This window comes from Leptidea sinapis, chromosome 31, assembly GCF_905404315.1.
Source record: "Leptidea sinapis chromosome 31, ilLepSina1.1, whole genome shotgun sequence".
Lineage (NCBI taxonomy): Eukaryota > Metazoa > Arthropoda > Insecta > Lepidoptera > Pieridae > Leptidea > Leptidea sinapis.
In genome coordinates this window covers 3,340,675-3,353,426 of record NC_066295.1, presented here as the reverse complement: position 1 = coordinate 3,353,426, position 12,752 = coordinate 3,340,675, and the positions used below count along the sequence as shown (strand labels likewise).

At 36.3% G+C, this 12,752-nt stretch overlaps 1 protein-coding gene across 7 annotated transcripts in view; it reads right to left on the bottom strand.

Annotated features, from left to right (window-relative positions):
- The window catches only part of LOC126974010 (RILP-like protein homolog), a 50,277-nt gene that overhangs the window by 30,048 nt on the left and 7,477 nt on the right, over positions 1-12,752 (bottom strand). For all 7 annotated transcript variants that reach the window (XM_050821374.1, XM_050821373.1, XM_050821375.1 and 4 more), the window contains exon 3: positions 11,937-12,076. In XM_050821374.1, the coding sequence (XP_050677331.1) occupies positions 11,937-12,076 (140 nt within the window). The remainder of the gene's footprint in view (positions 1-11,936; positions 12,077-12,752) is intronic.

Genomic DNA, 12,752 nt, shown 5'->3' with positions numbered 1-12,752 from the left:
ATCAATCCCTACACCGCAAACTAGAATAAAGTTAATAAAAATCGGTTGCACTATTCTTCAAAGTTTTTTCTGGAATAGGACGGCAAACGAGCTTCATTGGTGAACCAGGGCTACCATGCAACAACACCAGGGGTATCAACCACAGCAGCGATACCGGTCTCTTTGCCTCATTAGTTTTGTTTTTTCTATGAAAATAATGGAAGAGACGTGTACGACGTTCAGATGATGGTAATTGATACGCCCTACCCATTACAATGCTTTGCCGCTCAGGATTCTTGAAAAACCCAAAAATTCTGAGCGGCACTACAATTGCGCTCGTCACCATGAGGCATAAGATATTAAGTCTCATTTGCCCAGTAATTTCACTAGCTACGGCGCCTTTCAGACCGAAACACGGTAATGTTTACACATTACTGCTTCACGGCAGAAATAAGCGCCGTAGTGGTACCCATAATCTAGCCGGCTTCCTGTGCAAAGGAGCCTCCCACTGTTAAAACGCTGTTTGCACCGTAATTGCCTAAAACCACACTGTTAAGGAACGCCACATCTCCAGGTGGCGAGGATGACAAGTATCTGGAGTGCGGTAGCGTGCGAAGATGGAATTCAGTGACAGGAATAAGGTCAAACAGCACTGCAACACTCCCGTGAATTTATTAATTCCTCTCACAATAATGTAGCAGATGACACATAATGAAGTGACGACTCTACGTAATACCATTCGATCGAGCTGTTCACAGAATACTGGATAGAGATAGATAGATCTAGATAGTGTCTTGCTGTTAGACTACTGATAAAAACAGCCCCAGAATATTAGTTTAGCGTGCGCGACAAACTACGTCTTACACTCGCGATATTTATGACACTTTTTGTCAGTGTGCATGAGTTGCTCAAAGTAGAGGTTTATTTTTGACATTTGCACAGCTGTCATGGTCTATCTAGACGTATAAATGATCTAGGCCACGGAAGCGAGTTGTAGACGGACAGAATTACTTTCACGTTTAAAACTATAGATACTCTTAGGTAATTTGGTCACTCACATGCGAAATCACGCCACGGTATTACAATGGTGTAGAACGTATCTCGGTATGTTTGCACAAGTATGAATATTCATTAGCTACGTACGTTACATTAATGAACATTCACGCCTGGCTAGAGAGCTGCTACACAGACAGACCAATTATTATTACAATGGATTATTCCAGTCCATTATTTCGGTAATAATATAATATTAAGTATAATATAGAATTGGACATCTTTTTTTTTTGTTTATGAAAAGCAGGACGTTCAGCTGATGGTAATTGATACGCCCTGCTCATTACAATGCAGTACCACTCAGGATTCTTGAATAACCCAAAAATTTTGAGCGGCACTACAATTGCGCTCGTCACCTTGAGATATAACATGTTAAGTCTCATTTGCCCAGTAATTTCACTAGCTACGGCGCCCTTCTTATCGAAACACAGAAAAATTTACACATTACTGCTTCACGGCAGAAATAGGCGCCGTTGTGGTCCCATAATCTAGCTGGCCTCCTGTGCAAAGGAGCCTCCCACTGGTAAATTAGATGGCGATGGAGTTTAAAAATGTCGAAGTCTTTATGGATAATGTTTAACGTGGCACCAACTTTTTTTGTAGAAAATAATTATTTTGTTTTAACAACGACCATTTTTTAAATACGTGTTTGTTCTCACGCTGACCAGGCACCATTCTCGATTCATGACTAGGAAGTAAAACTTTATCTATAGAATAAAAAGAGTGGCAATAGGTTTTTTGCCACTCCTTTTCATTAAAACTCAATTTTTCCCAAGTGGTGGTAATTTAATCTTTGACATTCATATGTGCCATTTTGACCTGATTTAGTAAATGATTTTTTGTTCTTTCAAATATATGCTTACTTCTTAAAATTTCATAGTGATTAATCTAATATATAAAATTCTCGCGCCCTGTGTTTGTTATCAAAATCCTCCAAAACGGCTGAACCGATTTGTATAAAATATTGTGTGTGTATCGGGTAGGTCTGAGCCTCGGCATACATCTAAATGATAAGGGCGACCCTTGCGAGTTTAATTTTTTGACAATTTTTTTTTATTTTTATTTTATTATGATTCAGCATTGAAAAATACATACAATTTCAAATTTTCGCTCTTCAACGATCTACAACTATTTTTGTATCTTCATTTTAATATTATTCTATTCCATCCACATATACATACGCAATAGAGTTTCAAGATGGCAATCGAATATAATTATTATTGTAGTACGATAAATTTTATGTACCATATATTTGGTAGTTCTGAGATACGGTCGTCATCTATTTTTATACCCCAAAAATTTTAATTATTGATTTTTTTTATTACTTTATATGGCAATACAACGTTTGCTGGGTCAGCTAGTATCAGATATATAATAATAATATTAACACACTTTTTACCCAAATTATCTTGCCCCAAGTTAAGCATATATAGCCTGTGTTATGGGTTACAAGACAATGATATATTCAATACAATATACTTACTTAAACATACATAAATTCATTTAAACATACATAAAAACATTTAAACATCCATGACTCGGAAACAAACATCCATATTCATCATATAAATGCTTGCATCTACCGGGATTCGAACCCGGGACCTCTAGCTTAGTAGGTAGGATCGCTAACCACTCGGCTACACAGTATACAGGTCCTCGTATAATGATTCAAAATATTTTACCGCGAGCGTACCAACGATGTAAAAATCAGTATTTCGCTGGAATAAGGTTAAGTGGAAGCTTGTTGTTGAGCTTCATAGTCGGGGAATCAAGGGAATTATGATTATAGTCTGGAATGGAGCAAATTGCATATTCAAATGTGTCTATTTGTGTTCGCAAGTACGTCCCACTTATGTTGAATATTTTTATACTCCACGATAGTTTGGAACACATTATTTGAAGTGAAAACGTTGGGCAATTTTTAGTGAAATTACTGGACTGATAAGACTTAACATATTATGTCTCGAGGTGACGAGCGCAATTGTAGGGCGTATCAAATACCATCAGCTGAACGTCCTGCTCGTCTCGTCCCTTTATATTCATAAAAAAAAGAATATAATATCCATACACCATAATTTTATTTTATATCAGTTTGCATAGAATCTCAAATGTATTGGCAGATCTAAATTCAGGTTACATAAAGAAAATCTATACAAACCATTAATCACCATTATTATCATTTTAAACATGATCTCATCAATCGCGTCATTACTCAGCTAAAACTCGCAGATACGGACTCATATAATCTTATATCTTTAAACGAGCAATTCTTGTATACATAATCTGAATCTCGGAAACTTTTCGGAAACGGATTTTCATAAAATTAAGTATGCAGGGAATTTCGGGGGTGATAAATCGATCTAGCTAGGTTTCAATTTAAAAAAATGGTTTTATCCATGTTTGAATGAGAAACAGCTACAATAACATTAGAATACAAAGGTAAATTTCGCCACTATATACAAGACTATTATAGCTCAGATGGGACATTGGGTGATCCGGAAAGCAGAAGACCCCGGTTCGAATCCAGATGTCCTATTAGTTTTTTTTTGTTCAAGTTTTGTACATTCTTAAAAATCCGAGCAAGGCTCGGTCGTCCGGATATTGTTAATTTCTACATAAAAAGGCATAAAAGGCACTTATTTTCTTAAAATTGATTCCTTTAGAATTCTTTTTGATGTAATTTCTAATATACTAGATACTACTACCGCTTCGGAAACAAATGGCGCTCTGAGAAAGAAGAAGCGGCGCAAGAAACTCTCCCAGAATTTTTATTATGCGCTCTTTTTAATAAAATATACATTACTGTCATTGCTATTGCTATAAAATAATCATAATCTAGTCCCAGGCTGTCCGATCACTTAGATATTCAGGTATGGAGTAATAGGATTTACAACAGAGCCTTTTTTTTATAAAACATTTAAATTGCCTAAACAGCGGCTGGGACTTTATAATAAAAGTGTATACATAGATGTATGATTCCAATACCGAGGTAATTTTTTTGAATTCAGTACGATAGTAGAAGGAGTTAAAGACATTATGATAAAATAATCTTGCCACCAAGAAAGATTCCTCCATAGGTTTTGTATGCGTTGTAGATAAAACTATCAAAAATGTCGGTGCTTTTGAAATTTACGATTAGATAGTTTGAGATATGATATGGAAATGCAATAACTTTTTTTTAACAACGTAATGTTGCCCTCACTCAGGAATACCTGTTTGTAAAAATATTTTTTTATATGAAAGGCTTTTATGGTTCTTATTATTTCTTGTTAAAGTCTTGTTTACAGACGAAGTAATTTAGGAATTGATGTAAATCCTCAAATTGAAATACATTGTTTTTTAAAATAACCAAAAAACTCGTTTATCAGTTAACATTTACGAGAAGAAGTTAATAAAAATCAATAATGAGATTTTTTTCTGAGAATATATTTTCGTTCACAATTTAATTCATAAATTGTTTGTTTTTCACTCCGCGCTGCTGATTCTCTATCTTAGCAAAATGCTTTACGTCGTGATAATTTGAAAATAGCTGAATAAAATTCTAATCTGGGTTGTAGACTGTACTAACAGCAACTATAAAGACGTCAATCCTTTGTAGCGGCGCTTGCAGTAGAACTGCGTGATAGTAACATAGATGGCGTTAGTACGTACTCACCACACAATAAAACACGCTATCAGTATTTATACTGATTTCATTGGACTTCTTATGCTTAGGTTTACCAATTGCATACTTAAAAGACCTTAAAGGTCGGCAACGCATTTTTCATTTTTGTAAGTGTTTATACATCTTCACAGATGTATTAAACATATCTTATACCTTAAAACGATTGTGTGACGAGTGGTTGTGAGCTGTAGTTCAAATTTAAATTATACTCATTTTAACAATTATTCTAACATAAAAATATATATTGAATTGAATTTAGATTAGATTTTAGATTTACAAAACATCACTTATTTTTTATAACCAAAGTAAATTAATTTAAATATTAAAACATTATTGACATTTGACAGAAATTTTATATATATATATATAACGAAAATGGTCTTTGTTTGAGGCTCAATCACGCCTAAACCACTGATCGTATCGACATGAAACTACCAGCATTCGATGCGAAATTAATCGTAGATGGTTTATGGCTACTATGGTTATTTTTTATTGTATTTGTAATAAGATGAATAAAATTTAATTTATTTCCTTTTAAAATTCGCGGGCGTGAACGGCTAGTTTTATCTATATTTTTATTAGTTACCCTCTGGCTACGGAACCAGAGTACCTATTTTAAATACTCCTTAATTCGCTAAGGAAGTACGTGCAAAATGGGCCGAGTTTAATCCAGTGATAGTAATTGCCATTTGGGGCGGGTAATAAAGTAGGCGTAAGCCCAGGGGAGATATTACACTTTCTATTTCGGGTAAGGGGGTCACACCGATATTGCTTGTAAAGGGCAAAGCGAGTAAGCTCGACGAATAAAATTGTTTACGAGGATCAGCGTTGGTACTGGGGTAATAATCTGTCACAGTGTAAATGGTACTGTAAAACGAATATCACGATAAGTACCAAATTATACATACATATATAATACAGGGTTACCTCGTAAGTCGACCTAGATCCTTTATGGGGCTATATTTTAGATAATTTCTGACTGATTGGACTATGAAACACGCTATCCTAAATCCAATGGTTTTCAAGATAATCTAATTTTAAGTATTTTTCATAAATAGTCCGTTTTTTGCCTTTTGTTGTACCTCTTTTTTGTAATCTGAGCCTCTGGTATGTTTGTTTATACGTTTTATTCTAGAACATGAACTGCTCTATCTATTTCCATAAAAAAAATACAGTTGCAGAATAAAATGAGTCGTGAAAGATGGAGAATAGTGAAAAATCAAACAAAAAAAAACCTTAGATGTGTTTTTCTTTAAGACAACGTTTTACATAACGTAAGTGTCGAGACGAGCAGGACGTTCAGCTGATAGTAATTGATACGCCCTGCCTATAACAATGCAGTGCCGCTCAGGATTCCTGAAAAACCCAAAAATTCTGAGCGGCACAACAATTGCGCTCTTCACCTAGTGACGTAAGATGTTAAGTCTTTTTTTTCCCACTAATTTCACTAGCTACGACGCCCTTAAGACGGAAACACAGTAATGTTAACACAATACTGCTTCACAGCAGAAATAGGCGCCGTTGTGGTACACATAATCTTGCCGGCATCCTGTGCAAAGGAGCCTCCCACTGGGAAACACAACAAGATTAATATAAATATAAAAATAAGAAGCATCTATAAAATAATTTAAGAAACAAATTGTAGAACACTGCATTCGACTTGAGATAATTAAGGCGAAAATATTTCAATCTACTACAGAGATGAGCGCAGAGACTATCTCCACGTAATATGAATGAATATTACTAATTAACTCGTCCTTCAAACTTAACTGTACTCGAAAAAAAAACGGTAACGAGCAAAAGTTAAATCAATAAGCGCGACGTAGACGTGTACGTAGGCGTCGAACCCGGCCTAAATAAGTATTTTAATTAAGTTACCAAGTTTGTATATCGGCCTCATTAAAACCTTGCTCTGCGGTCAAATTACTAGCGTCTGCCTCTCGATCTATATGTCAAGGATTTATTTCCCGGTGTAGCTTGGTGTTATTCTCTAGATGTTTGGTGTGTTTCCCTTAAACAATATTTTAGCACATCTATAGATAAGAAGGTAGCTGGTTCCTTATAAAAAGAGACTAAAATAGTTTGTTAATCCATACTGAGATTTAGTGAATTTAATTTAGAATATAAAATATAAAATATAGTAATAAATAAATTCGATGAAATTTCGCAATTAGAGAATAATAAAACAGTACAAATTTGGCACAATACATTAAAATAGATAATGTTAATTAAATTGATAGTAAAAAACGTATTCATAGCATTGCAATGAAACGGTATTCATCCAGGGTGTGTGGCAATTTCAATGGATCTTATCATTTGAAGAATGTAAATATTGTTAGTTAGAGTTTCAACCACCAAAGAGATCAATTACGTACATTAAATGAACAAGTAACAGGCTGCATGAGCGTAAACAGAACGCGTGCCTATTTAAAAAAAAGTTTGTCAAATAAATTTTGAAAATGCGCGGATTCATGTCGCACTTCTTCGCAATTGTATTTTTCCTATATAAGAGGGGGCAAAAGGACAAGAGACTCACTTAATGGTAAGGGGTGAGGCAGCCCATGGACATTCGCCACGGACAATCTGGTATGAACCCGAAGAACTCATCTGAGCATGATAATATGTATGCGGTAGAAGATGCAGAGAGAATACACATTTCTACCCAACGCCAAATAATCAAGCCGATTGGAGATGACTTGATCGTCGATGATTCGAGCCGCTCTTCGTTCTATGCGGTTAAATGGAAGAAGCAGCTACTGGAGAGCGCTTGCCCAGAGGTAATAAAATCCCATGTGAGGAATTTCGAATTTCCTCTTTATAGTTGCAGGCGGTGAGTTTATAGTGAAGTACTGTCTCGCCTCACTGAGTAAGTGACCACGGAACTGAACGTCACTCGATATATCGACGTCGAGTATGCCGATACAGGCTGTGGCAGTTAGGGGAGTGATGTCAAATCCCCTTTAATTTTTGCCCCATTACAAGGCTTCAGACACAAGTTTGTTTCGGTTCCCATCAACACTGTCCCGGGAGATGTTGGCATGGCTGGTGTAAGAGCCATACCCTGAGTTGTCGTCTGCATAGCAGTGAATACTGCTGATTTACAGCATATCATCAATATGCAGAAGAAACAGTGTAGGGCATAGCACGCAACCTTGCGGGACACCAGCGTTTAAAGGTTTTAAGTCGGAGCATGCGCCATCGATACTGACTTTGGTGCTCCGATCTGCCGAAGAGCTAGTCCACCCATCTGCACAAACTCTCGGGAAGCCCATAAGATGGCAGTTTCGCTATTAGCACTGCTATTACACCCGATCGAAGTCCTTCGCTATGTCGATCCTGACTGACTGATATGTTTACTTAAATCTGTATTATTGTTAGTTTTACAAATAAATGAGTGAGTCTTCTTCAAGTAGTGAGAATAAGTGTATTATATTAAGTATATATGACTGACAACTTTAAATTCAATCTTAAGAAAATTGTAAATAAAAACATAAATGTAGAAATAATATATAATAATAATAGCTTAATATAATCGTTACCTTGTACTTCCATCATTGTTCAAATATAAACTTTCACTTAATATTTTGTCGTGGAGTTGTTAAAACTGTTGACAAAGAATTTATCTTTTTAGCGTTTTCATTTTGAATTTTGAAAGAAAATGTATGTAAGAAGGTAATTATATCATATTAAAAAAATTCACATTTAGTTTTTTGCGTGTGGTGGCGCACCCGATAAACACCACCCATCTTCTTGCGTGGGTGTCCTTTGGTTTTCGAATATTTAATATGTACGTGTATTCGATTAGATAAGAGTACGGTTCGTAGTGATGACATAACATGAGGTCACCCGTATGTATGCTCGTTTGTCCTCCATAAGTTCCGTAAGTCCAAATTGGCTCAGTTGGTAAAAGCACTCGGACAGGTTCGAGTCTCGCATCGTCCATAAATTTTGGTACAAATTAAATTTTTTTAAATTAATCGCACAAGTGAGCGATAACATTTTTAAAATAACAAATTGTTCTGAAAGCCCGTTAGATAAAGAAATTACAAAACATACAAACACAAGAGATCCAATAGTATTCTCAGATTTATATTTATATTGTAATATTAGTAAAGATTAATTTATTTTTATAAGGATAATAGAATCTGTAATAATTCATCTTGTTTTTACGTTTGACTTTAATAATGAGTCACATTAATTTCATGACCGTAAAACATAATATTATTATTGTTAAGTTTTTGTTTTACCAAAATATTTTTAAGCGCTTTGAAAATAATGTATCCATGTTACTATCTAGCCTTAAAGGACTCGAACACAAGCCAATGAACGTGTATGTTTTGTTGCGATGTTATTGGATAATTAGAATTGAATTATACAGAGCTTTGCACTTTTATTGCGTTAATAGTCTTACCGCTACGTACGGTTACCTTTTTTAATAAGATTAAATGCCGCTTCAGTAATTTTACTAAACATTTATTTACGTATATATTAAATAAGGCACTGCGTTTTTTTTATGGAATAGGAGGACAAACGAGCGTACGGGTCACCTGGTGTTAAGTGACCACCGCCGCCCACATTCTCTTGCAACACCAGAGGAATCACAAGAGCGTTGCCGGCCTTTAAGGAAGGTGTACGCGCTTTTTTTGAAGGTAACCCATGTCGTATCGTCCCGGGAACACCGCACAAGGAAGCGTTTAATTATGCGTCATCATATATCAAATATCACCATCTTTATATATGTAATTCTTGTGTGCGTGTGTATGTCACTGAACTCCTCCGAGACGGCTGGACCGATTTTATTGAAACTTTCTGTGTGTCTTCAGGTGGATTCGAGAATGTTTTAGATTCACAATTGAACTACCTCCTGAACGGCTGGACCGATTTTGATGAGATTTTTGTGTGTTCCAGTGAATTTGAGATTGATGTGTGTCTTCGGGTGGATTCAAGAATGGTTTAGATTCCCAATTAAACTACCTCCTAAACGGCTGGACCGATTTAGATGACTTTTTGTTTGTTTCAGTGAATTTGAGATTGGTTTAGATTCTCAATTACGTCCATATAATATAATTCTCCTGCTCATGTGTATGTTAGTGAACTCCTCCTAACGGCTGGACAGATTTTTCAAATTTAAGACGTGTGTACAGGACAACGTCTGTTGGGTCCACTAGTTTATATATAGAAACTGAAGTGGTAGTGGGTAGGGCACATAGTTCGACGTGCAAATGGGGCAGTAAAGTCCTCGAATGGCGACCTCGTACCGGAAGACGCAGTGTTGGTAGGCCCCCCACAAGTTGGACCGACGATCTGTTCAAGATCGCCGGAATACGTTGGATCAGGGCAGCGCAGGACCGATCGTCGTGGAAATCTTGTGGGGGAGGCAGTCCAGCAGTGGACGTCTTCCGGCTGCTGATGATGATGACATATCACCATAGAACAAACTCTACATTATTAAATATTATTCTCTACTCTTTACAGAGTAATATTTTTGTGTCTATTTTGATAACTGTTTCAGTTTATAATTTTTTTGGTATTACAAAAGTATCATATATTTATCAATATGCTCTACTTCTTCTTATTTCATGTGTGTATTGACGTTTTTTTTTATTTTCCTGGTGACCTTGGTCAGGATGCAAGGGATAATAGTAATGAACATACTATACTGTCATCAGTCCTAGATGTCACAATAAATAAATATATAATACTGACACACTTACAAAAATTATCTTGCCATAAACTATGCATAGCCTATACTCTGGGTACAAGGAAACGATATATTTAATACGTAATACTTACTTAAACATACATAAAAGCATACATGACTCGGAAACAAACATTCATATGCATCATATAAATAATTGTACCTACCGGGATTCAAACCCGGGACCTCTAGCTCAGTAGGCAGGGTCACCTCTTACTCTCGCCCATCCCTTACTCTCTTACTCAGTAAGAGTACTACTCTCTTACTCAAATAGTCGGTACCGATACCGACAAAACGTGAGTAAAGCCGTATGTTCTGTAGATAATAAAAAAAAATTAAAAAAGAAATTGCCAATAATATTTCAAACATCAAGAATTATTTCGTAAAAATGCTCCCTGTTGTTATAATGAAATTGTTTCACAGCAGAAATGTCAAACCGTACGTCACTAAATTCTCTCATAGAAAATATGTCCATACAAAACTAATATTCAAAATAAAAATAATTATGGGTCCCAAATCGAAATAAAAACTATCCTATCTCTCAAGTTGGACCAAACTGCAATCCATGAAGTAATCCCCATTAATATCCGTTCATTAGTTTAGGAGTCCATCGCGGACAAACAACGTGTCACGTAATTTATAAATATATTAAGATAATTAACGGATATCACGAAAGTTTTAATAATTTAAATGGTGTGTATGTGTGCGTGCGTAGAATCGCGCGCTCTAGTATGAAGTTAAGTACTGTTCTATTACTAGATTGTGTTGATGTGCAGTTTAAATGACGTAATAATCAAAACAGAAGAGTACACCAACTATTCAATATATATGGTCAGAATCGATAAACGCTTTAAAGTATTTAAATAAAACAGTCAGGGGGACTGAAAACGAGATCTAGAAAGGTCTTGAAACATCGGGCTAACTGAAATAAAAATGTAACTTTTACGCAAAAATCTAATGTAAAAACACAGTTACAACTTTAAAAGGTGCATTTAGGGGTAGATATCTATATTAGTTTTATGGTAAAAGTATTTATTTACTTAAGATACTAAATTAATCTATGACAGTTGCTAAATAACTATAATTATTGGTTCTACTTGTGAGTACGCGGATCTCTACTATTAATTGGTTAAAATGGTTACTCGGACCAGTCCTGTAATGGTTATAGACAAATGGTTAATGGTAACTAGGACCGGACCGATCAATGGTTACTCGCGTACTGCCTTACTAAAATTCCTGCCGCCGAATTCCACCTTCGCACGACACGCCACAAGTTAGGATTTCATCCCCACCATCTGGATGTGTGGCGGTCCTCCACAGTGCGGTTTTCAAGGAGTTTTCTCCCTCGTACTACAAAGCTATGGAATGAGCTTCCTTGTGCGGTGTTTCCGGGACAATACGACATGGGTACCTTCAAAAAAAGCGCGTACACCTTCCTTAAAGGCCGGCAACGCTCTTTTGATTCGTTTGTCCTCCTATTCCATAAAAAAAAGAAGCAACACATGGTATGCTATATAAAGTAATTCGTCAAGGAGAACTCACACTGTCAATGTGCTGTTGTTTCTCCTGCAACTGCGACTCCTGGTGACGCAGCGTTGCTCGCTGTTTCTCCGCCGTGCTGCTCAACCGGGACAGCACCTCCTGGTCATGCTCCCTGGCCGGCGAGGGTGGAGCGCTCGAGCCTTCCAAAATTATGACACATTAAAACCTGCGGGAGCCTCTTGCAGAAGATACCGAGACGGGAGAAACGTAACCATGTTCGATCGTATTTGACTTTATCCACATAGCAAGAACAACGGCGAATGCAAACCACATAAATGTCTCCCTTCCTTTTCACTCGACTCTAGAAATATTCTTTCTCTTTTGATCCATTCCTTTAAGTCGGCATCAGTCTCTGGAACTCTTAAAATTTCAGAATCAATTGCGCTATATATACTTTTTGTACTCTTGAAAGGTGAGTTAAAAATTGCATGATGATCGGTGGTGTTTTTTTTATGGAAGAGGAGGACATACAAGCGTACGGGTCACCTGGTGTTAAGTGATCACCGCCGCCCACATTCTTTTGCAACACCAGAGGAATCACATGAGCGTTGACTTTAAGGAAAAAAGCATAACAAACTCACGTTTGCATTTATAATATTAGTCCAGTCACAAAAATTTTGAAAAATTAATTTTCTTGAAAACATTAAAAAATATATATCTAAGGCAACTTCGGCCTTACTTTTCATCACTGACCAGTAATAAGTATAAGTATCACTGGACAGGCTGTTTCTTAAGTTGGACCGTTAATTTTTTGTGCCTATTTGAAGCGCCACTCGCGAGCGTCCAGAGAACTAGTTTTGAACTCTGAAGCATTTT